This window comes from Malania oleifera, chromosome 8 (genome assembly GCF_029873635.1).
Source record: "Malania oleifera isolate guangnan ecotype guangnan chromosome 8, ASM2987363v1, whole genome shotgun sequence".
NCBI lineage: Eukaryota > Viridiplantae > Streptophyta > Magnoliopsida > Santalales > Ximeniaceae > Malania > Malania oleifera.
In genome coordinates this window covers 34,939,271-34,962,759 of record NC_080424.1, presented here as the reverse complement: position 1 = coordinate 34,962,759, position 23,489 = coordinate 34,939,271, and the positions used below count along the sequence as shown (strand labels likewise).

Below are 23,489 nucleotides of genomic sequence, written 5' to 3'. Positions count from 1 at the left end.
TATCTTATTGTTTCATCATGATTTCAAAATAACCATAACACTGAAAGCTAATCCTGAATATACTGTAATATGTGTACTGTGTAAACCGTAATACCATAGTGTTATGGAAAATAACCATAACACCGGAAATTGATATGAAAATATTGTATTATCTGAGTTGTATAAACTATAATAACATAGTGTTATGGTTTTAGTATTTTGGAAAATCCTGGTAATCTACATATGTTGTAAAATATCTATCTATATAAACATTGTAATTCATACTCTCGTAAAATATGATATTACATATCTCCGGATAATAATATAAATCATATTAATATGAAAACTGGATTGTTTCTATACTTTTCTGATAAGGTCTCATAAATATATTTCTGCTTAGATGCCATAAAACATAATAATCTAGAAACCGTATATTTTATATATTGATCTAATACTGTCTCATGTCACACAACTACATAAATAAATATCTCATATACTGCTACTGTATTTTCTGATATACAAATAATTTCTAAACTGAATACTAATATGGAAAACATATAATTTATAAATAAATATTTTAACATTCCTAGCATAACATATTTCTCTTACCTAACTGGCTGGGAGGCTCGCCTCCAACTCTATTCTCACGCTCACGACGTACTATCCCCAAAATCCTGAAATAATGCATATAATCCTATTTTCAATAAATCAACTAAACTTCCTGAACCTTCATACTCGTAATTTTCTAAACTATAATTTACCTAGGCTCCTAGAAGAATATCCACTGGGGTCCTCAGATCATGCCTGTAGGGTCCCAAAACACCCTATCCCTGAAAATATAATACGCTAATTTTATTCCATAAAACTCCAGTAGATTCTTATATAATACAAAATCAGGATTCAAATAAGCTTGCTAATACTGAAAATACCTAAATAATCTACTTACCCTAATTTTATAATGGTGCCCAAATTGCTCAAACCAATAATCTACTCCAGCAGACTTGTCGAGAATCTCCCCAGGATCAACATGGCGGATTTTGATCGTCGAAACGGGGAGAAATGGATCTAGAAACATAGAGATAAGGAGGGAGGGTCGAGAAGGAGAGAGAGAGAGAATTGAGAGAAAAAAATTTCCTCGCTTAACCGTCGATTTTTGCTATTTATAGACCTTTTGCCGTGTGGTCTCGTCAACGAGCCACGTCACCTCGTCTACGAGTTAAAGAAGGGAATTCGTTGACGAACACCTAACCCTCGTAAACGAGTTTCAGGCCCTAAAAACATCCCCTCGGTAAACTCTCATCGACGAGACACGCGTTCACGTCGACGAGCCCAAGAAAACTGTTTGTCGATGGACGTAAAGCGTCTGTTGATGAGCCCTGCTGCGACCCCCTTTAAAATTTCCTTTCTCCTCTCATCTCTTTATTATTGAATTCCTATAATTGTATGGGTTACTACATTCTCCCCTCCTTAAAAAAATTTCATCCTCGAAATTCACTATCTGTATTGAACACCATCCATTAAGGAAAATGGGCCACTTATTTTATTAATTACTCTCACTTATGGTGGAGGAATATCATAGTTACATAAGCAGTTCTAAGAGATTACAATTATACCCATAAAAGAAAATTTTCTCCCAAAACCAAAACACTACCTACCCTATAATCTAAAACACAACTATACATTCATCATTCTATACTAATTAAAATAAAACTGTCGTTATTTGAACAATACTGACTATTACTATATCCCACTGAATCTCAAAAATGAATTTCAGAAAATAAATAACAAGTGAGAGCATATGCACGTGAATACAAATAAAACGTCCAAAATAAAATGCTCTCTTCAAAAATGATTTTGAAATAAATAAGTGAATGAGAGTTGAGAGAGATTTATTTAAAAGATTTTGCCCCAAAAGAATAATTTTAACAATAAAAATTAATTTGGGGGAACTTTGATTAACAAATGATTAGAGAGGAAATTATAGCTAATCAAAATTACTAATTAAGCAAATGAAAGGGGTATATATAGACTCTAGGAAATTTACAACCATTGGGGATACGCTCGTCATTTTAGAAAATATTAAGTGAAAAATTAATGACGATTAGTGGTTAAAAAATAAGCCAACCCGAGAGGTTCGGTTGATCGAGGGATAGGGCCGGTCAACCATTTATAGCAAATTTCAATTTTTCTGTGTATGCTCGGTTGACCTAGACATGGGTCGGTCGGCCTAACGAAAGGCGAGTCGGAACCCTTCGTGGGTTTGGTCGACCAAAGCAAAAGATTGGTCAGCTGTGGGCATTGGAAAGCAAGCATACACAAGTCTTTGTAAGCCCTAATTTGACCCTAAAGCTATTCCCAAAATTTGTATGATTTTAATCTTTTTAGAAAAAGGTTTTTAGTGAAATGTTAGGTATCCTATGATCAACCTATGGTCATTTGAGCATTAAATTCATATCATGCAGATACATGCATTATTACAGACCAATTGATAAAAATAAATGCATATACAATTAAAAACAGATATCTTCGTCATCCTTTTGCTCTTCAAGACTCCATGAAAAGCGCTAGACTTTAATCTTTACATATTTCATGACTTCCATTTCCGGTCTCCTTATGTGTATGTTAAATCATAATCTATTCAAAATACTAGGCACACACATGAGACACTTGAGTTTGTCAACATCAAAACCAAGATCAGACTCAAAAAGCCAATAGTTTTGTTGTGTGGAAAGACCCATTATCCTCAAAAATCAATTTTTAATTACATAGAAATTATCTCACAGTAGGCGGTCACTATGTGCACAACCTTTAGGATTACTTAGCAATCTTGGTTTACACGCATTCAAAAACTATAGCTCTCATAGAATTAGAATAGATAAAGGAGAAGAGAAGAGCATAGGAGAAGAGAGGAAGATAGAAGAGTAGTGGGCTATAATTTTGAGATAGTGGGTTTACAACATTAAAAGGTAAAACATGGCAGATTAATGAGACTTAACATGCAATATAAATTTTGATTATAATGAATCATTAACGTTGGAAAATGGCCAGTCAATGACAGTAATCTTGTAAAATTTAAATATCAAATATAAAACCTAGGTCGAGATTTGTGTGTGTGCAGCGTAGTGCGGCAAGACAACATATATATGTGTGGTATAGATTAGCCCAAGGACCTCTCTCTATTCTACCACTGGAAGATACCTATTCTAGTTGGTAAAGGTATATATTAGTAAACTCTTCCTCTTCTTCCGATGATGTGGAGGATTCAATTCAAATGACAAGAACCAAAAAATCTCCACATTATTCAAATTTAAAGATAAGGATGAGTAGAAGGAGAAAAAAAAAATTTTGGGTTTCCAAAAGATGTTATAAAATTGATGATAAATATATTTTAGTTTGAGTTGTACTTAGAGAAAATGTAAAATAATAAACACTATTCACTAAACATCTCTTGAAACATTAAACTTCTATGGGTTGGTATGAATATTCATGCACCATATTTTGTTTTTCATGAGTGCTCTAGAAAGTTTCACCTCAAAAACTCTTGTAGGAAGCAACCCCACTTCCACATCTATATAGCTGAATTCCATCAAATGTGTATTTGTAACTATACACACTAATCTAAGAAAGGCTAGTAGGGATTATTAAGGTATACACTCGAACTCTCAAACATTGTAATCACATTATTTGGTATGCCAGAGGGATGCGAAAAAAATAAAAATAAAAATAAAAATACCGCTCAAACAAAGTGCTTTAATTATGGCCTAATATTCAAACCTAATTCATAGGATTTCCAATCATATAAGTTGGGTTAATATTATTAGTAGTCTATGACAAAGGCTTAATACTCATCCCTTTGATGTTCTTTTACTAGCTTTTTTGTTCGCCCCTTAGAAAATTTGATAAATTATCTCTAACCTCACAAAGATTAGAGTAATAAATCCATGTGAAATAAAAAATTTTACAATTTTTTATTTTAGGCTAATATGCCTTCCCTATAATAGATTCCTCAACCAATCGACCTCAGCAACCATTTTTGGAAGAGCTAGAACTCAACCTCCATGAGCAGGGTGATTTTGGTGTTTCTCCCTAGGTCCCAATCCAAGCGTTTTGTATTTAAAATCAACAACAAAATTGAAGTATGAAAATAGATTACTAGCAATACGAAAATGTAGTGGGAGAGAAGGATCTGTGACCATCATCTTAATCTCACTTTTTTTTTTTTTATCATTTGCCTCGTATCTTCCCTTTCTTTTTATAAAAAAAGTGCGATGCATCCCATCTTGTCACGTATCTCTTTTTTGTTCTCTCTTTTTTTTTTTAAAGAAAAATAATGGTTTCTCTTTTTCTGTTCTTTTCTTTCTTCAAAAAAGATATTATGTAGATGTCATTTACAAGTACCCCAATAGAGTCTAGTGCATCCTAGTGGTACCATGTGCTCAAGAATATACCCTCATTCATTGATTTCCTTTAAAAGTCTAACTCGTATGTAAACTATTTCATATTTCATTCATACTTATAAAATAGGACTGTTTGTATTATGGACCAAATTACAAACCAAACTCATTCCAATTGATTCAATTCCTCTTTCATTTCATGTATTTCCCTTATTGTCTCATACCTCAAGCAAGTCACCCCTAAATAGTTTTATTTTGAAGATTCCAAGAAGAACAATACCAGCTAAGGTAAAAAGATATCCACTAGAACTTGGTGGAACATCAATTGAGGATGGCCTTTGCAAAAAAAAGGTTGCAAGATCAACAAATGGAGAAGGAACATCAAAGGTAGGGTTTGTAGCAGTTGAAGAGGATGGATTAGCCTAAGGTCTATCAAGAACCGCCACAAATGGGACTAGAGAATAAACTTGAGGTCAAGGCTTATTAGCTCAAGGTCTTCTGGCTAGAGAGGGTTCCATAGTAGATTCCTGCTTAACTTTTTCTCCACTAGGTCTACAAATCAACAACAACCTAGAAGAGGAGGCTCAAAAGATATAGATAAGCAAGGAAGTTCGATAACAAAAATAGAAAAAGTAAAGATAAGTACTATCAGTTCAGAAAATAAAAGCAGTTCTAGTATTAAAGCACTAGGATACGCAGAAAGATCAAGGAAGAGAGGATAATGAACTTTAGCTATGACCAATGGCCTAAGAGTACTACGGGCTGAATAAACTTGAGTTTGGTGAGGAAGATGACAAAAGAAGGAATGCACTGCTTGCCTAAGAGTTCTATGGGCTGAATATTCATGATTGAGGTGCCGCTGGGAGACAGCGAGAAAAGCAGCAGCAGTGCTGCGTGAGCGTGTGCGTGAGGGAGAGGGAGGGTGACGGAGGAGCAGCAGCAGCGCTGCGTGAGGGAGAAACAGGGGTGGTGCGGCTGCTGTTCTTGGTGGCCGTGGATGCTAGAGGGGTGTAGTTGCGGCTGCGAGAAGAAGAGATGGAGAGGGAGTGGGTGACGGCCGGGAAGGTGCCAAGGGAAAGGGAGAGAGTAGAGATTGCGGCCGTGAAGATGATGATGGAGGCCCCCTTTTTTATAGAAGTTTTTTTTTCAAAAAAAAAAAAAACCCTAGTGAAAATATGGAGTAGCCGCCCTCCTTCGCGTGGCCATGGGCTTCCCCTTTTCCTTTTTCTTTTTCTTTTTCTTTTTCTTTTTCTTTATTCTTTTATATATAATAATAATAATAATAATAGTACTAATAATAATAATAATAGCTAATGTGTTATATTCGCACAAAATGGGGTGTCTACATAAACATACTTATCCCTCCACCAATTATGAATCAAGGAAATGACGTCAGGCATAAAATATAGCTTCTTAGATATAGATCTCAGTGAGCGGTGGAAAGAGCTCTCTAATGAGGCTCTGGAAGACAAATGAGAAAATTGGGAGAGCACTATGTTTTTTATCTTTTGAGCCTTTATGATAACTCCCTAACCTCAGGAGATAGATACCCTCTGGCTAGAAGGAATGTTAGAAGGAGGAGCCGCAACAAAATAATGGTGAGATGTCGAAGACTCCCCTTTTGCTTTTGTCATAAGGAAAGGAAGAGAGATGAAGGAAGCTCAAATAAAGAACGACAGACTAACAAGACACAAAGGAGAAGACTAAGAGAAAAAAAATGACTTATACAGGCACTTCGTCGAATAGTTTATCGACACAACCTGAAATAAAGAAAGGACTTGAAGAGTGGCCAAAGACTAAAATGAACAAGAAGAATTGGGAACCATGAATGAAGGCACAAGGTCACCAAAGATGGACTCGAAGTTGGAGGTGGTGTACTGGTACCACGAACCAAATATTTGAATTGAGAAATTGAGGGGAAAATCAAGAATAAACTAAGGGTTTATATACCTAAAGGAGAAAGACCAAACAATTGACGCAAGTTGCATGTGGCAAAGAGAATAAGCATGGGGAACCCAAACCTCGACGTACATTCCTCACATGTGTGCGTAGGCCTTGACATCCCAAAAGGCACGTGAACGACCATAAGAATTCTTGGGGTTTTCCCCATCAAAAGCCACTATTTGGATATAATCATGTGTAACTCATCAAGGAAATCTACCATGAACCAACAACATACACTTGATTGTGGCATCTCTCAGGAAATAAATGCATTAGGACAAAAACACTTATGAAGACACCATTCCCAACTTTCATTCAGCATAGATCAACAAGGCATGTAAAGACTACTGTGCCAAGCCCTTTAGCTTGGAGCATGTTTAAGGTTTGGAGCTTAAGGAGGCGCATCATAAAAGGGGAAGTGAAAGAAATAAGATATGTAATTAAAACTTATTTGTTTGGTATACAAGAATGGAGCTAAATGGAATGGAATTACACCTTATAATTTTATATTTTGGTCATGTAATTTTCCATTCCATTCCTCCATACGAGACATTAGGTTAGTGTCTCTATTCTTCTTGTGCCTCCTTCCTATAACCCTTTTTCGGCTTGAGCATAAAAGAGTTCTTTTGAAGCATGCTTTGGTCAGCACCCCATATTTTTGCCTCTGTAGGGAGCCTTAATTTAGGAGGCCTATGCCCAATCCAAAAACCACCATTACCAAAATTTTGTTGCAACACAAGCTTACAAGAATATTTTGCAACATATTTAAAGGAAAACATAATTAATTTTCTCTCCAAAACCTCTGGTTGAAACCCAAATACAAGTTTCCCAATATTTATTCTATTTTATAAAATACAAATTATAATCATTCCATATCTGCCCTATTTGTTGAAATAATATGATTTTCAATATTGTCATGTCTTAAAATGATATTAATTTTTTTGTCATCTATTACATGGGAGTATAACAACTATTCTATTCTTATCACATTCCATTTTACAAGTGAAATGCAGTGCTAGTAATTACAATTTGGTAGGGCCTTTTGCATAGTTTCCATGGCATTTAATAAAAAAAAATATACTTGCATCCATAGATTGTGTACTGTCTTCACCCTCAATTGTTTCATTTTCTTTCTATAGATTTAAAATATTGAAGGGCCAATGTCAATTTATAAATTCAACTAACCATTAAAATGGATTAATTATTTGGCTATAAGGAAACGAAATTGAGTTGATTCCTCGATAATGAATTCAAAATGCATCATACTAAACAAGAAAAATAAAAATAGAACATTTTCTATGATTTGGTTTAGGTAAACATCATATTTCAGTGAGGCAGGGCAACTTATAATTTTTTTCCCATAGTCAAACAGCATAAATAGAACAAGGATGAAAACAAAAAACAATTAAACGGACGAGCAAAGGGAAGAGAGAGATGGAGAGGATTGCTTATTAAAATATTAAGGATTTTGAAAATTTCTCAGTAATGTTAATAAATTTGCTTCATGCATTTCCAGAACCTAGCATACAACTCCGGTCAGCCTCATCTCATCTATATGAAAGGTTTTGAAGGCAACTCCTGTGAGGGCAAAATTTGTTTTAAAATTTTGATTATAGTACTTGTGCCTACAAAATAAGAACTTTGTTTTTAAGCTTTTAGTTTTTTTTTTTTTCCTTCCAGTCTTTGGTATCTGTTATGTTTTGAATCATTTGTTTGTGAAATAAGCGTTGGAATGAAATGTGGCAAGACTTATTCTAGCCCATCAACTGGCACTCCATTTTTACCAGTGATTCTTCATATTGTTTCAAACAATGATTTAATTCGTGAATCAGTTTCATTCCATTTATTAGCAGAACCAAAACTTCAACTAGAAAAACTCCAAATCTACCCAAAATCACAACGTGCACCCGCGAGCACATGCACGCAACAATTTTTTTTTTTTTTCCAATTAGATTAACTAGGCATAATTGCTTTATGTGAATAAACTTACAATCCAATTTATCCAACAGGACAAAGCACCTCCTTCAAAACCATGGGACAAGAATTTTCTGGATTTCAATACATTTCATAGCCATTGGAACACATTGAAGCTTTTTCCTCCCATTTTCAAATTGCTCATAACTGAAATTGTAAAGATCCGCAGAGAGCCAAATTCGGGTAGCTATCTGCCATGACAGAGAGTAAGTATAAACTGCAGATTTGGGAGCACTTTGGATCACCTTACCGACATGGAAAGAAGAGTGAGCTAGTTCAGTCATAGGGAATAGCCGGAGGAAGAACAAAAAGAATCAAGTTGAGCCTGTCGCCCCAGGGAAGAGTTCCGATATTTTATTGAAAACATCCATAACCTGACATGAAAAATAACCATGTAATGAATATACTACAAATTCTTTCAAAAATCATTTCCCCTTTAGTTCTAACTGATACAATGTCTAGGGGGGTGGGTGGGCGTGGGGGGCATGTATTCATAGAAATCTGCCTGCCCTGCCATACATTTGCATTACTCTAGAGATATAATGTGAACAATAAAATAGCATGTCTCAAACCACTTAGAATCTCCAAAAAAAAAAAAAAAAGGGTTATGGTTTCCAATCTTAAAAAAGCAACAGAGATTTTTTCATAGAAAATAATTAGAAACTTATTAATCAATTCAAGAAGGATAAGCAAATAAATACATAGAAGGGAACAGAAACTTTTAGCAAGGCATTCCACTAGTAAACCATAAGAAAGAAAATACAAAACAAATAAAGAGGAAAAAAGTTTTTTTCCGCAAGTGATGAAACTTAGCTGATACCAATCTAGACTGGGCATACCTCCTTGTCATTTTGATACTTTGCAATACTTAAGGGGTTCTGTGAACACTGCAAAAGTATAATGTCCCAAATTTCAAAGTGAATACAGTATCAATAACAACAATAATTATTTAAATAATTAAAACAGTGCATACATCCATGATCGCTGCCTGAACTCTAGGGTTTTGAAATGCAATGGCAACATCTGGATTTGCCATAATTTTTGAAATAACTTCTTCAGGTGTAAGCCCAATTTGATCTGCAAATAATAATAATAATAATAATAATTATACTGAAAACAAAATTGAAAAACTAAAAAATACACCATCTCTATGTTCAGCTTGGAGTTCAAACCATGAATTTGAATTTGAGTAGATATTGACAAAATTGAATACAAATTTGTTCTAAGCTTTGTGCAAATTCATACAAATCCATATAAGGCCTGCTCTGCTGTGGATTTGGATTAATTCGGGCTTTTTGTAATTTGATCCATATGGGTTCGTACAAAACTCAATACAATTTTGTATTAATATTTTGTTTAAATCCACATAAATCTAAGGTCCAAACCAGGATAATGAGATGACTCCAGTTAGGCTTAAAACTGACGACAAGACACTAGACTTTCCACTGTAGAAAACCAACAAAATAAGATAACTTCGAAGGATCCATTAAGTCTAATCTACCATAACTTTACAAATTCTAGATAAATAAAAATCTCAATTCAATGATGTGATGTAGCACAGTATACCCACCTTACGTCATTCCATAACTTTCAACAGCAGCACTAAAATAAAGCAGAGAACTATTATCAATTTGATTACAGAAAGAAATATGCAATATGGTCTCTAATTGTATATTTGGACCTAAAGTGGTGCACCTACAATATTAAGTGCTGGTCCTTGCAAAGACTAGAAGAGAAGTAATTTAGTAATTTCATGTAAAAGAAGAAATGCTGAGGGCTCCATACAAGATCAAAAAGCTCATCAAGAAAAAAAAGTGGCGGCCTAAACACACCAAAAACTTGATTTCAGCACCAGGAAAAGTAACCACAAAACACAGCCCACAACAGTTGCCCACAAGAATTTTTGAACATAGAAAGTGGCCTTAAAAGTTATGATGACGTTATACTGTATTTGGGCATGAAATATTACAAATCAAATGCTATTCAAAAAGTACTAAAAAAATGCTTAATTCATTACTTTGGAAGTAGGATCAATTATCAACTCAATGAGAGATTTTAAAGAGATTTGAACAACTGATCTCTTGATACTACTATATCTTGAGATTCAAGAGCTACAGCAGCATTTCACCTACTAAAAAAAGGCTTAATTCATTACTTAAGTAGGATCAATTATCAACTCAATGAGAGATTTTAAAGAGATTACTATATCTTGAGATTCTAAGAGCTACAGCAGCATTTCACCTACTTCTATGCCACCATATACTCAATAATTTTTAATTTCACAGATGGTGGACTACTTTGCTGCATCTATGGAAATGCATATTGGCCAAGTTACCAGGCCCCCTTGATTACTCATGTATCTAGGTAAATAGGCCATATTAAATACATTAACTGTAACAAATATCATGCATTCATAAAGCTCCATGTAAAGCCTATAAATCAATGCTTTAAAAGGCGAAGGCGTAAGGTGAGGTGTTTTACCCTCCTTGAGGTGAGGCGTAAGCAATTTGGGACTATATTTTTTTAAATTATTAATAAATAAAATCAATTTATATATAGTAAAAAAAATGAGAAAAAATTAGAATAATATCATATAAGCCAATTTTAGATAACAAACAAATAAAAAATAAGAATGAGCCAAATTACCAAACAAAATAGAAAAAGCCAAATTAAAGCATCATCCAAAAGAATAGACAAAAAAAATAAAATAAAATAAAAGCATCATCCACTAATTTCTAAGAAAATTGTTGACTGGTGTGACTCATGAAGCTGAATCAATTTTATTTGTTGCTATTCTTTAGGAGTTGAATAAGTTTTATTTGTTGCTATTCCTTAGGAGCTAAATAAGTTTTATTTGTTGCTATTCTTTAGTATTATAACCATTTCTTCATGCTGATTTTTAGGCTCTTAGCTGTTATGCTCAACATGTAGCAAATTTTTCTGCAATTCAGTCGTCAATATGCTGTATAAATAGATAGTTTGTTGCTCAATAAAAATCAGCATTCTGCAATCTCTAAATTAGCTTCTCTCATTATCCTTAGTCTTTGGTTTCTAAAATATCCAACAGATTGGTATCAAAGCCATAGTCTTGAGGGACCTGTGAGATTAAGAGAGCTCAAACACAACAACCTATTTAGAATGAATTCAGAAAGTTCATTCACTGCAATTGCACCTCCAGTGTATGATGGAACAAATTATTAGATGTGGGCTGTTAGAATGGAAGCCTATCTTGATGCTAATGATCTATGGGAAGCTGCTGAACAAGTATATGAAGTTCCAGCCCTGCCAAACAATCCAACTCTTGCACAAATCAAAAATCAAAAGGAGATGAAGCAAAGAAAATCAAAAGCAAGAACAACCTTGTTTGCAGCAGTCTCATCCACCATTTTTACCAGAATAATGACACTAAAAACAGCCAAGGAAATTTGGGATTTTTTGAAGCAAGAATACGAAGGAAATCAAAGGGTCAAAGGGATGCAAGTGCTGAATTTGATCAGAGAATTTGAGATGCAAAAGATGAAAGAATCAGAAACAGTCAAGGAATATTTTGACGGACTTCTTGGCATTGTCAACAAGGTAAGACTCCTTGGTACTGATTTTTCTGATTCTAGAATTGTTCAAAAGGTCCTAGTCACAATTCCTGAAAAGTTTGAGGTACAATTTCATCTTTGGAAAACTCAAAAGATCTGTCAAGCATTACCTTGGCAAAATTGTTGAATGCACTGCAAGCACAAGAACAAAGGAGACTTATGAGGCAAGAAGGATCTATGGAGGGTTCTTTTCAAGCAAAATCATCGAACAACAATGGTGGCAAAAACAAAAACAAAAAAAATACATAACAAAAACAAGCCTAGAGATTATGCAAGCAACAACAAAAATAGCCAAAGCAGCAACACTTGAGTCTTTCCACCTTGCTCCCACAGCAAAAAAAAAAACCAATCATCAACAAAATGAGTGTTGGTGGAGACCAGATGTAAGATGTCACAAGTGTGGTCGGTTAGGGCACATGAAAAGGATATGCAAGACTCAACAGCAACAAGGAGAAGCCAAAGCTGCTGAGGATCAACCATAAGAGGAGCAGTTGTATGTGGTATCATGCTTTGCCACCAACAAACTCCACAAAAAGTTGACTTATAGATAGTGCTTGTACAAACCACATGACTTATGATCGAGAGCTCTTCAGAGAGATTGACAAAACTGCTATTTCTAAAGTCAAAATTGAAAATGGAGCACACATTGCAGCAAAAGGAAAAGGAACAGTAGCGATTGAAGGCCACACAGGTCTGAAATTAATTTCTGATGTTTTTATATGTTCCTAAAATTAATCAAAATCTTTTGAGTGTTACTCAGTTGTTGGAAAAAGGCTATCAGGTGCGGTTTGAAGACATAAACTGTGTGATTAAAGATACAAAAGGCATAGAGGTGTTCAAAGTTCAAATGAAAGGCAAAAGCTTTGCCTTGGATTTGATGAAAGAGGAGCAGACTATTGTACACAAAGAAGATAGCAACACAATGCTTTGGCACAAGAGATTGGGGCATTTCCATCATGCCGCTCTACTTTTCATGAAGAAGAACAATCTGGTGAAAGGATTGCCTGGATTAGAGGAGGAGTCTCCTAAATGTGCTGCCTGTCAGTATGGGAAACAAACCAGGCTTCCTTTTCAACAAAACAAGGCTTGGAGGGCTACACAGAGGCTGCAATTGATACACACAGATGTTGGAGGACCAATGAAAACACCATCATTGAATGGCAGTAAGTATTATATTGCTTTCATTGATGATTACTCTAGAATGTACTGGAATAATTTTATGAAGCTTAAATCTGAGATTGCTGACATCTTCGGGAAGTTTAAAGCTTGGGTTGAAACTCAAAGCAGATGCAAAATGCAGGTGATCAAGTCTGATAATGGAACTGAATATACCGCTGAAAAATTTAACAAGCTTTCTGAAGATGCAAGCATCAAACATCAGTTGACAGCACCTTACACTCCTCAACCAAATGGTGTTGTGGAGAGGGAAAATCGAACAATTATGGAGATGACAAGGTTCTTGCTTCATGACAAAGGGGTGCCAAATAAATTTTGGGTCGAGGCTGTAAATACAGCAGTTTTTCTACTAAACAAATTGCCAACAAAATATTTATTGAAAAAACTCCATTTGAAGCATGGTATGGCTATAAATCAAAGTTGCTTAATGTGAAGACATTGGGTTGCCTATGTTTCTCTTACATCCCTCAAGTTAAGCGAGACAAATTGGACAAAAAACCAGAATCTGGGATTTTTGTAGGCTATAGCTCAATTTCAAAGGCCTACAGGATCTACATACCACAAAGCAACAAAGTAATTGTTAGCAGGGATGTACAAATCCTTGAGTTAGATAACTGGTGTTGGGAGAATGACAAGAAGCTTGAAGTTCAGGAGGAGAATAATGATATGGATGATGAACCTGTTAGAGGAACCAGATCACTCTCTGACATTTATCAAAGGTGTAATGTTGCTATAATAGAGCCTGCAGGGTATGAAGAAGCTGCAACTAATCAGAAGTGGATAGCTGCAATGAAGGAGGAACTAAAGATGATTGAAAAGAACCAGACATGGGAGTTGGTAGACAGACCTAAACACAAGAAAGCTATAGGAGTCAAGTGGGTTAATAGGACCAAGTTCAATCCTGATGGTTCTGAAAACAAGCACAAGGAAAGACTTGTTGTCAAGGAATATGCCCAGATGTTTGGGGTAGATTTTTCTGAAACTTTTGCCCTAGTTGCCAGGTTGGATACCAAAAGGACGTTGCTGGCTCTTGCTGCACAAAAAGGCTGGGTTATACACCAAATGGATGTCAAGTCAGCCTTTTTGAATGGATACATGGAGGAAGAAATTTTTGTAGAGCAACCTGAAGGGTTTGTTTTTCAAGGACACGAGGAGAAGGTATATCGACTGAAAAAAGCCCTATATGGTTTAAAACAGACACCAAGGTCTTGGTGTAGCAAAATTGATGCACACTTAGTGAACTTAGGCTTTGAAAAAAGTCAGAGCGAATCTACTTTATATATCAAGAAGACTAATGATGAAATACTTGTGGTATCTCTGTATGTTGATGATCTACTCATTACAAGAAGTAGCAAGGAGCTGATTGACAAGTTTAAAGAAGAAATGAAAGATGTCTTTGTAATGACAGACCTTGAGAGGATGACATTCTTCCTTGGTATGCAGGTACATCAAAAGCAAAATGAACTATTTCTATGCCAACATAAATATGCAAAGGAAGTCCTCAAGAAATTCAACATGGAAGAGTGCACCAACTGCAACTCCAATGAATCAAAAGGAGAAGTTTTGCAAAGAAGATGGAGCTGAAAAGGTGGATGAAAGGTTGTACATGAGCCTAATAGGCTGCCTAATGTATTTAACTGCAACCAGGCCAGATATCATGCACGTAGTAAGTTTGCTATCAAGGTATATGCACTGTGCTAGTGAAATTCATTTTCAAGCAGCAAAAAGAATTCTTAGATATGTTAAGGGCATAATTGATTATTGAATAAATAAGATTCAGTGAAGTTAAAAACTTCAGTATCCATGGTTATTCTGATAGTGTGTGGGCTGGATGTGATGATGATATGAGAAGCACCTCAGGTTACTGTTTTATCTTTGGTTCTGGAACTTTTTCATGGTGTTCTAAGAAGCAAGAAGTCATAGCTCAATCCACAGCCGAAGCAGAATATGTAGCTGCTGCTGCTGTGGTGAATCAAGCCCTTTAGATCAGGAAACTTATGACAGATTTGCATATGGAACAGCAAGAAGGCACACAATTATTTGTGGACAACCAAGCTGCAATTTCAATTGCTAATAATCCAGTGTTCCATGACAAAACAAAACACTTCAAAATAAAATTTTATCTTCTAAGAGAGGTACAAAGGGAAGGAGAAGTGCAGCTGATCTACTGCAAAAATAGAAAATCAAAGTACTGACATCCTAACAAAGGCACTTCCGAAGATTAGATATGAATTCTTGAGGCAGAAGCTTGGTGTATGCAGCTCCATAGTCAAGGAGGAGTGTTGACTGGTGTGACTCATGAAGCTGAATCAGTTTTATTTGTTGCTATTCTTTAGGAGCTGAATCAATTTTATTTGTTGCTATTCTTTAGGAGCTGAATAAGTTTTATTTGTTGCTATTCTTTAGGAATATAACCATTTCTTCATGCTGATTTTTAGGCTCTTAGATGTTATGCTCAACATGTAGTAGATTTTTCTACAATTCAGTTTTAACAGATTTTTCTGCAATTCAATTTTAGCAGATTTTTCTACAATTCAGTTGTCAATATGCTGTATAAATAGATAGTTTGTTGCTCAATAAAAATCAGCCTTCTGCAGTCTCTAAATCAGCTTCTCTCATTATCCTTAGTCTTTGGTTTCTAAAATATCCAACAAATATAAAACTAAATGAACAAAGTTCAGAGGCAGATCAAATTGGAGGGGTCCACGACTCGTCAGAGAGAGACAAGAAGCTTGGAGGAATCGTCAAAGAGGGAGAAGGAGCTGGAGGAAAGCTATGAAAGCTTCGTCGAGTGGTCGGAGAAAGAGAAGGAGCTAGAGGAAAACTATGGAAGCTTCGTCAACTCGTTGGAGAGGGAGAAGGAGCTGGAATAAAGCTACGGAAGCTTCGTCGGCTCATCAGAGAAGACTGGAGGTTTCATTGAGAGATCTGAAGCTTCGTCGAGAGGAATCGTCAACAGAGGAGAAGACTGGAGGCTTCGAAGAGAGAGCAGAGGCTATCGTCGAGGAGAAGACTCGCTAGAGGCTTCGTCGAGGCATCGTTCAAAGAGCGGAAGAGGCGACGCTTCGTGGGAGAGAGGGAGGAAAGGTTTTAAATGCATTCGAGGTTCTGTCCTTTTTAATTTATGTTTTACAGAAAGAAGCCCAAAAGGCGTACACCTTGACATTTGAGGTGTAAAAATGCGAGCCTTTACATTTGAGGCGTATGACTTCTCCCCTAAGGCATACGCCTTTTTAGAATTACGAATTTCCACTTGTGCCTTAGGGCATTTTAGGCCCAAATCACCCCAAGGTGCGCTCAATAATGCCTTTTAAAATACTGCTATAAATAGCTATATACCGAAGTCATTGTCTCCAAGTGGAACCAAAATTTCGAAAGTGTTCATATTTCTTCTCCACTTCTCTCCATCTATTTTGAATTCTTTGTTTTCAACAAAGTGGTATCAAAGCTAAAGTGTGTATATAGTGTTTGAGTCCCTATACTCACCAAAGATAATTTTGATAATTATTTTGAATGAAAGCCTTGCTTGGATCTCAACATGTTAGAGAGAATGTTGAAAAAGGATGTGTAGAACCATGACATGAGGGTGCCCTAATCAAGCACATATGGATGCCTTAAAAATTCAAGAAAGAAGATTGAAAGGCTCTCATCCTTATATATCAAGATATGGAGTCACATTGCAAAAGTTGGTCGTGCAACTTCTTCCAAAGAAGCATGGGAGAGGCTACAAAACTCACAAAAAGGGGTCAACAAAGTGGTGAAAATTTGTCTCCAAACACTTAGGGTGAGTTTGAAACAATATACATGAAAAAATTGAATTAGTTTAAAATTACTTTCAAGAGTTTTAGGTATTGTTAACTAATTGAAATGATAAAGTGAAGATATAAAAAATTCTTGGAAAACTAATTACTTTTGGGTATTGTTAACTAACTGAGAAGATACCGTGAAGATATAAGAAAATGTTCAAATGATGGAAAAAATCCTCTGGCCCTTCGACCCCCAAAAGAGAAAAAAGTCATGACAGAATAGGTTACAGACACGATCATGGTGAGTTTTTGGGTGAGGGACAATATTTTCCCCTTGCTACACCCATGTGTGTGTTTTTTTTTCTTTTTTCTTTTTTTAATATGTACTTACAAAGTTGTTGTAATGGACTTGTGCCATCTATTTTAAATTTATTTCATTATGATATGATAATTTGATGCTGCAATTGCTATGTGAGTGGATTGGTATTATTTGATCTTCTTTATAAGGTCACCACCATCACATTCAACACCCTAGACAAATCCCAACATTTGAATGCCAATGAACCTCAAATTGAGTGTCACTTTCTTCATTGATGTCACTTAAACGAAATATTTCCATATATAACTTGTTTCATCGTTCCTACAAAATATTTCCATATTAGCTTCTAAGTTTCATCGTACACCTTCAGCTTGATATACATTGTTGGCCTACAGCCTAACACATTCAGCTTCTAGTAAAGGCGTATTCTAACATGGTATTAGAGCCATGATCGTTAGGAGGTCGTGTGTTCTGTTTTGTTGCCCACATTTGATGTAAGTTTCTTAAACAATTATTGAGTTCCCAATATAGGTGTTATTCATTGTTCGTTTATCTCTCAAAATGTTATTGGGCTGCACATGCCGAGGAGGGTTAAGACTTGATATACATTGTTTGCCCATAACCTAAGAGCTTAAGCCTTTAAGTAAAGTGGTAGTTTAACAATATTCAACATAAAGTTTTTTTTTTTTTTTTTAAATACTATTCAACCTAATAATTCCTCTTTTTCTAGTTAGGCATGTGAATGACGAATGTTATTGAGGTCAAAACACAGAGATACCAGTGGAGAAATATATTTAAAAAATAAAAATAAAAACAAACTCCTTGTTTTTAGAAAATATATAGTATCATTGCAACATCATAGATCTTTGAATGCTGACTATAATTGCAGAGAGTAGTGACTCATTTTAGGTTGGAAAGATGGTGAGATGGGAAAACTTTGGGGCAAGGTACACTATTAAGAAAAAGAAAGTCTCTATCCACTAGCTGAACCCTCTTATATTTCTCGCGACACTGGTACTTTTTCCTTCCAATCTTTGACTACATTTCCTAACCAAGGCCTTTTAAGAATGAAAGAAACGATTACTTCATCGCTACATAAGACTGTATCAGAGAAAGGGGAATAGAAGCATGTCCAACTCATCACCCATCCCTCAAGTAATGACCAACACTAATTATCATTCCCAGGGGAAATAGAAGCATGTCCAACTCATCACCCATCCCTCAAGTAAAAACCAACACTAATTATCATTCCTAGGGACACATAGAGCTCCTAAATAATGTTGTCAAACAAATTACAAAATACTACAATCAAACTTCAAGAAAAAAAAACTAAAAGAAAGAAAAAATACTGCAAAAATTATTAATCACTCATGAAACTGGTTTGCTAACTAGGGTGGTTAGTTTCCATGCAAGTTAAACAGTATACTTCTGCCAAAAATGCTAAACTGCATCAACTGGATGAACTAAACTCATTATATCATTCTGATCCGTGTAACCACTCTACCAACTACACAATCGGGCACAAAATCAACACACAATGCCATTACTGCTACCAATCATCCTAATTCACCACAAAAGATCATATTAAAGCAATAGTACTACTTTCTAACATAAAACTTACATGTCAACACTGTTGAATTAATTTTTGTGTGAATCAATCTAGTATTGGACAAATACCAGATTTCTTTCAGGTTGACAGTGAAAGGAACTGTTTTGAGATAATATAACATATAAAAAAACAAAACAAAAATTTAAAGTAAACGATGAAAGGCAAAGGATAAGCTTCATTCACAGGAAATTTTTACAAATCATTTACACATGGCCAACAAGACAAGATATAGCTGGACCAGACAGAATATTCTGGTCCACTCCACCAGATAGCACTGATGCTGAGTGATCTATTACTTAATGACCAGGCTAACACAATATCAGTTTTAATGGGGAAAGAAGCAGCAAAGCAATAAACAATACAACTGTGTGTGTTTGTGTAATGCCTAGTTCAGAAGGCTCCCATGTTATCCGGAGTATGGGGAGGGAAAGATGTTCACAGTTGTACCTACATGATTGGAGAGACTATTTCCATGATTTGAACCTCGGACCTTCAGGTTTGGATGTAATATCCTTGCCATTGAGTCGAGGCTCACCCACGAATAAACAATACCACTATGTAACAAATAACTCAGTTTTTTAAGCATTTCAAAGCTGAAAGACTCGTGACATGAAAGAAAGGTATGAACGATGAACATATTTTACTGGTCCCCACTGTCAAAGATATCAATCAAAGATAAAGCAACAAGAAAACTGTCTTTTCAAACTTACCAAACTGCTGCTTGACCTCCGGACTGTTAAGATCAAAATTTTTCAAAGTATCCATCATACGGTTGTCCCAATCACCGTTTCCACTCATACTGGTTCTGAAAAAAAATTCATGAAGTAGGTAAAAAATAATTAATCTCACAATAGAATGCCCACTTGTGTAATCCATACTTAGATAAAAGGATAACCAATACAACAGCATCCTGCCAGACCTATAGTGTGATTGAAAAAAACTAGTAAGCAAGGAAATTCTAAAGCAAAAGTGAATTGGCTCAGAAACACAGATACCATTCTACATTTTTTATGTAGATACTGTAATTGGAAATTAGTATTACAATAACCTAGTGGGCACAAAATTGCTCGTCTGTCCTCATAATGGATCACTCCACACCATAAAAGCACACAGTTTTTGTTTTTCACTAAACAAAGAATTTTAAGAGAGAAGAAAGAGATACAACATTCAGAACAGGGCATCCAAAAAAAAAAACCCCACAAAATAACACCAACAAAGCAGTGCATTCCAGTCATGTTGTGTTGACTTTTTGAGTCTATCTCCTGTTTTGATTATGACAAACCACAGTATCTCATCTATGTGCTAAGTGTATGAGCAAGTTTACTTTTCTAAGCACAGATGACATATGAGAAATGGAAACCGCGAAGCACTTAAACAAGCACATCATTCAGCGCAATCGATGATATTACAAAGGAGTAGACCATGAAGTTCTTTTGTTTTTCTTTCAAGTTGTATTGTAATTGTAATAAATTTTTTTATGGTCTGTAATAATCTGCGTATCATGCATAATAGGTTTAAATGCTCAAAAGACCATAGACTAACCATAGGTAACCAAACCTGACTTCGGTCAACCAATGCCAGATTGTTTGCCTTAATTTAAAAGCCTAGGGCGTAAACTGACTCTTGGTCCCCAAGCACCTCATGATAAATCCCCTTTAACTCACAAATCATATCTATGCAAATAGGGGTAAAATCTAAGCAAAAACAGGACTCATCTTGAAGTTTGAAAGGGCTTCAGCTGACCGAACTCAACGTGTTCAAAAAGCCTCGATCGACCGAAATGATCAGAAGTCAACTTGTTGACTTCGCTCGGTCGACTGTTCAGTTTTTGAACGTATCTTCCACAATCGACCGAACTGGCAAGTGTTTGACCCCCAACAACTTAGTCGACCGAACTTCTAGTTTATTTGTGATTGAGTCGACTGAACCATATGAATAGCAGACTGAATTTAAGATATAGTTGACCGAACCTCGAACGTTTTCAAAATCACCTTGAATACGGTCGACCATATTCATAATTCAAAATCTTCACGATCAACTAAACTTGACAATTGGGCCAACCGAACCATAAATACGGTCGACCTAAACTCTCGGGTTGCCATATTTTTAACCACTGTACTAAGCACTAAACGGGGGTTAACTTTTAACTAAACTTTTTCAAAATCCCCAATAGGTCCCCAACGGTCAAAATTTGAGGGATATCTATATATATCCACTCATTTGCCTTGATTAGCAACGAGATTAGCAAAAGTAATTAGGAAAAATTCTCTCAAATCTTTTATACATCTTTTGCTATATACTCAATATTCCAAGCATATTTTTCATACTCTCTTACATGCTTATTAGAAAATATCATTTTGAAATAGAGAGTTCGTTTTTCTAGTTCTCCTCACTTGCAAATCAATTGCAAGGTGTAGGAAGATTTGATTGTTTTATTGTGTGCATATTTCAAATCATTTCCTTGGCATTACTCTCTTATATTCATACATATTTGAAAAACCTTTTGGGAGTTTTTGCTTAATTGTTTATTCCCATAAGATTTCGTATATAAATATTTGATTAGAAATAACTTGTTTTTAGCTTCCTAGTCTTTGCATTCAAATTGCAAAACTTGAGAGCATGCATATTTTATTTAATAAATCTTTTGCAAGCTTAAACCCTAAGTATCTGTTGTGATTATATTTGATAAAATATTTGGGTGATACTTGATTAGGGTTTTGAGGTAACCTTAAATATTCACTCGTTGAATATATATTATCTTGAATTAAATTTTCAAGATCTCACTTGAGCATAAATACTATTATCTGTGAGTGCATCGATTATTGTTTGTGCGTATTGGTACATATTTGCTTAGTTGAGAAGCAATTGAAATTGTACACAAAATTGTATTAATTATCTGTTGTATTCCAGGCGTGACCTGAGGGGGTGTTGATCTAGCTCGTAAAGATCGGTTGTAAAGGTTGAGGTCAGCCCTGGTAATTTGACTTGGTATTGTAAACGGTGTCGATCCACCCGATAAGCGAGCATTAGTGGAATCCTCAGGCTTACGAGCTAAGGCGGGGATATAGGCAGTATTGGCTGAACCCCGATAACATATCGTGTATCTACTATTAATTTCTAGAACTTTATATTTCTGCACATGTATGCTATATTCGATATAGTGTGAATGTTACGCTTGATTTAATTTCCGCATATTACTTTTATCTAAGCAATTGGTATATGCTTAGAAAGACCCTAGGTTGAGGATTACTGATATCTGGTTTAACCTAGGCAAAAGTTTTAAAATTCCAATTCACCTCCCCCCCTCTTGGGAATACACCAATTCCAACATGTTGTATGTCGATTAAAAAGATGCCTATAAAATAGCCATTTGCAAAGCACAAAAGCAACGCAAGAAAAACCACTCTGCTCGAAACAAAGCATGAAAAGTAGCAAAACTCTCGAAAAGTCTAGCAATTTGCTCCAACAAAATGCACCAAATAATTGCCAATACAACTCCAAAGAGATTTCCTCCCTTTCTACTTCCGAAAACCCTAAAATGAACACTAAAAAGGTCATTTAAAGGACAACAGAGCCAATTCTCAACAAAAACCCCAAACATATTCTTGCACGTACTCCATGAAAAAGAACAATGTAGGAATAAAATGGAAGTCTCCCCAATAATATAACAGAAAATATATAGGGGTGGAATTTAGCTTCCCTTTCTAGTTCGGTTTTAAAATTTGTTTCCAATTCTAACTCTGGACTTGGGAGAGGGAGGATTAGGCCTGATCTTAGTGGACCATCTAGAACAGTTGCAAAATGTGTCATCAAAGAAAAAGGGGGAATGGGCCCAGTCCAGCTCAAAAGGCTGATCCGCCTCCCCAAGGATTAAAGGAAATGGGCTCATTAAATCAGAGCCCAACGAGAACTAGAATAAAGGAAGGTGAGGGAAGTTAGGGCTGGAAATTGACCGAGTCCGAACTTGCTTTAACTGTAGCCAGTTCGAAAGAAGGCAGATGCTGTGTAAATTCTTAGAAGAACATACAAAGTAAGGATAATAATAGTCTTTTTGAACATTCTATATCAAAGTTGTGGGGGGAGGGGGTGAGGATGTTATAACCAAAGGGGCTGTGGAGCACATAGGCAAAGTTTACTTGAAGGGCAACAGAAAGAAGGAAAAAAAAAAAAAATTAGATCTTTACAACAGAAAGATGTCGGTATCCATCTGGAAGATGATTTGTCCAGCAGCAAGGGAGCAGAGAGTGGTTTTGATTATGCATCTTCATCTCCATGACTATTTGATATTTGAGAGAGCAAATGGAGAAGGGAATGGTGATGATGAGTGCTCAGATTCAAAAGAAGATCTAAGCAGTTTCAGTGATTCTTGAAAATGGCTTGTCAATTAATCAGTTGAGAGCTGATCTAGGTATGGAAGGAGAAGATAACTGGGAAGAACATTCAAAGGGACTTTTTGCAGATGAAAATGAGGAAATGTTACAACAGAACAAAAATTCCTCACATGAAATTCATCATATCAGGGAAGAGAGTTCTCTATTGTTCTCTAACACTAGGTAAGGGAGGTACCGTTAAAAAATACTCAGACCAGACAAATAGATTTGACTGAAGAGGGGTCTTTGTCCCTTGTTCCTGAGCCTACTAATGATAAGGTCAACATTGTTGCTATTCCTTCCGATGCTGGGAGGGGTAATGATGAAGAGGTAGCAGTTCCTTTGGGTAACCTGAATTCTTCATTACCTGAAAAAGGTATTCTTTCCCCCT

General features: G+C 35.7%; 1 protein-coding gene across 2 annotated transcripts in view; it reads right to left on the bottom strand.

The window, feature by feature from the left end:
* Positions 1-8,199: 8,199 nt before the first annotated feature.
* Positions 8,200-23,489, bottom strand: part of LOC131161930 (protein TIC 40, chloroplastic) — a 101,309-nt gene continuing 86,019 nt past the window's right edge. For both annotated transcript variants that reach the window (XM_058117966.1, XM_058117968.1), the window contains exons 11-14: positions 19,439-19,533; positions 9,262-9,365; positions 9,128-9,175; positions 8,200-8,662 (exon numbers count right to left, since the gene is read on the bottom strand). In XM_058117966.1, coding sequence (XP_057973949.1) covers positions 8,603-8,662; positions 9,128-9,175; positions 9,262-9,365; positions 19,439-19,533 — 307 coding nt within the window. In that variant the 3' untranslated portion in view covers positions 8,200-8,602. The remainder of the gene's footprint in view (positions 8,663-9,127; positions 9,176-9,261; positions 9,366-19,438; positions 19,534-23,489) is intronic.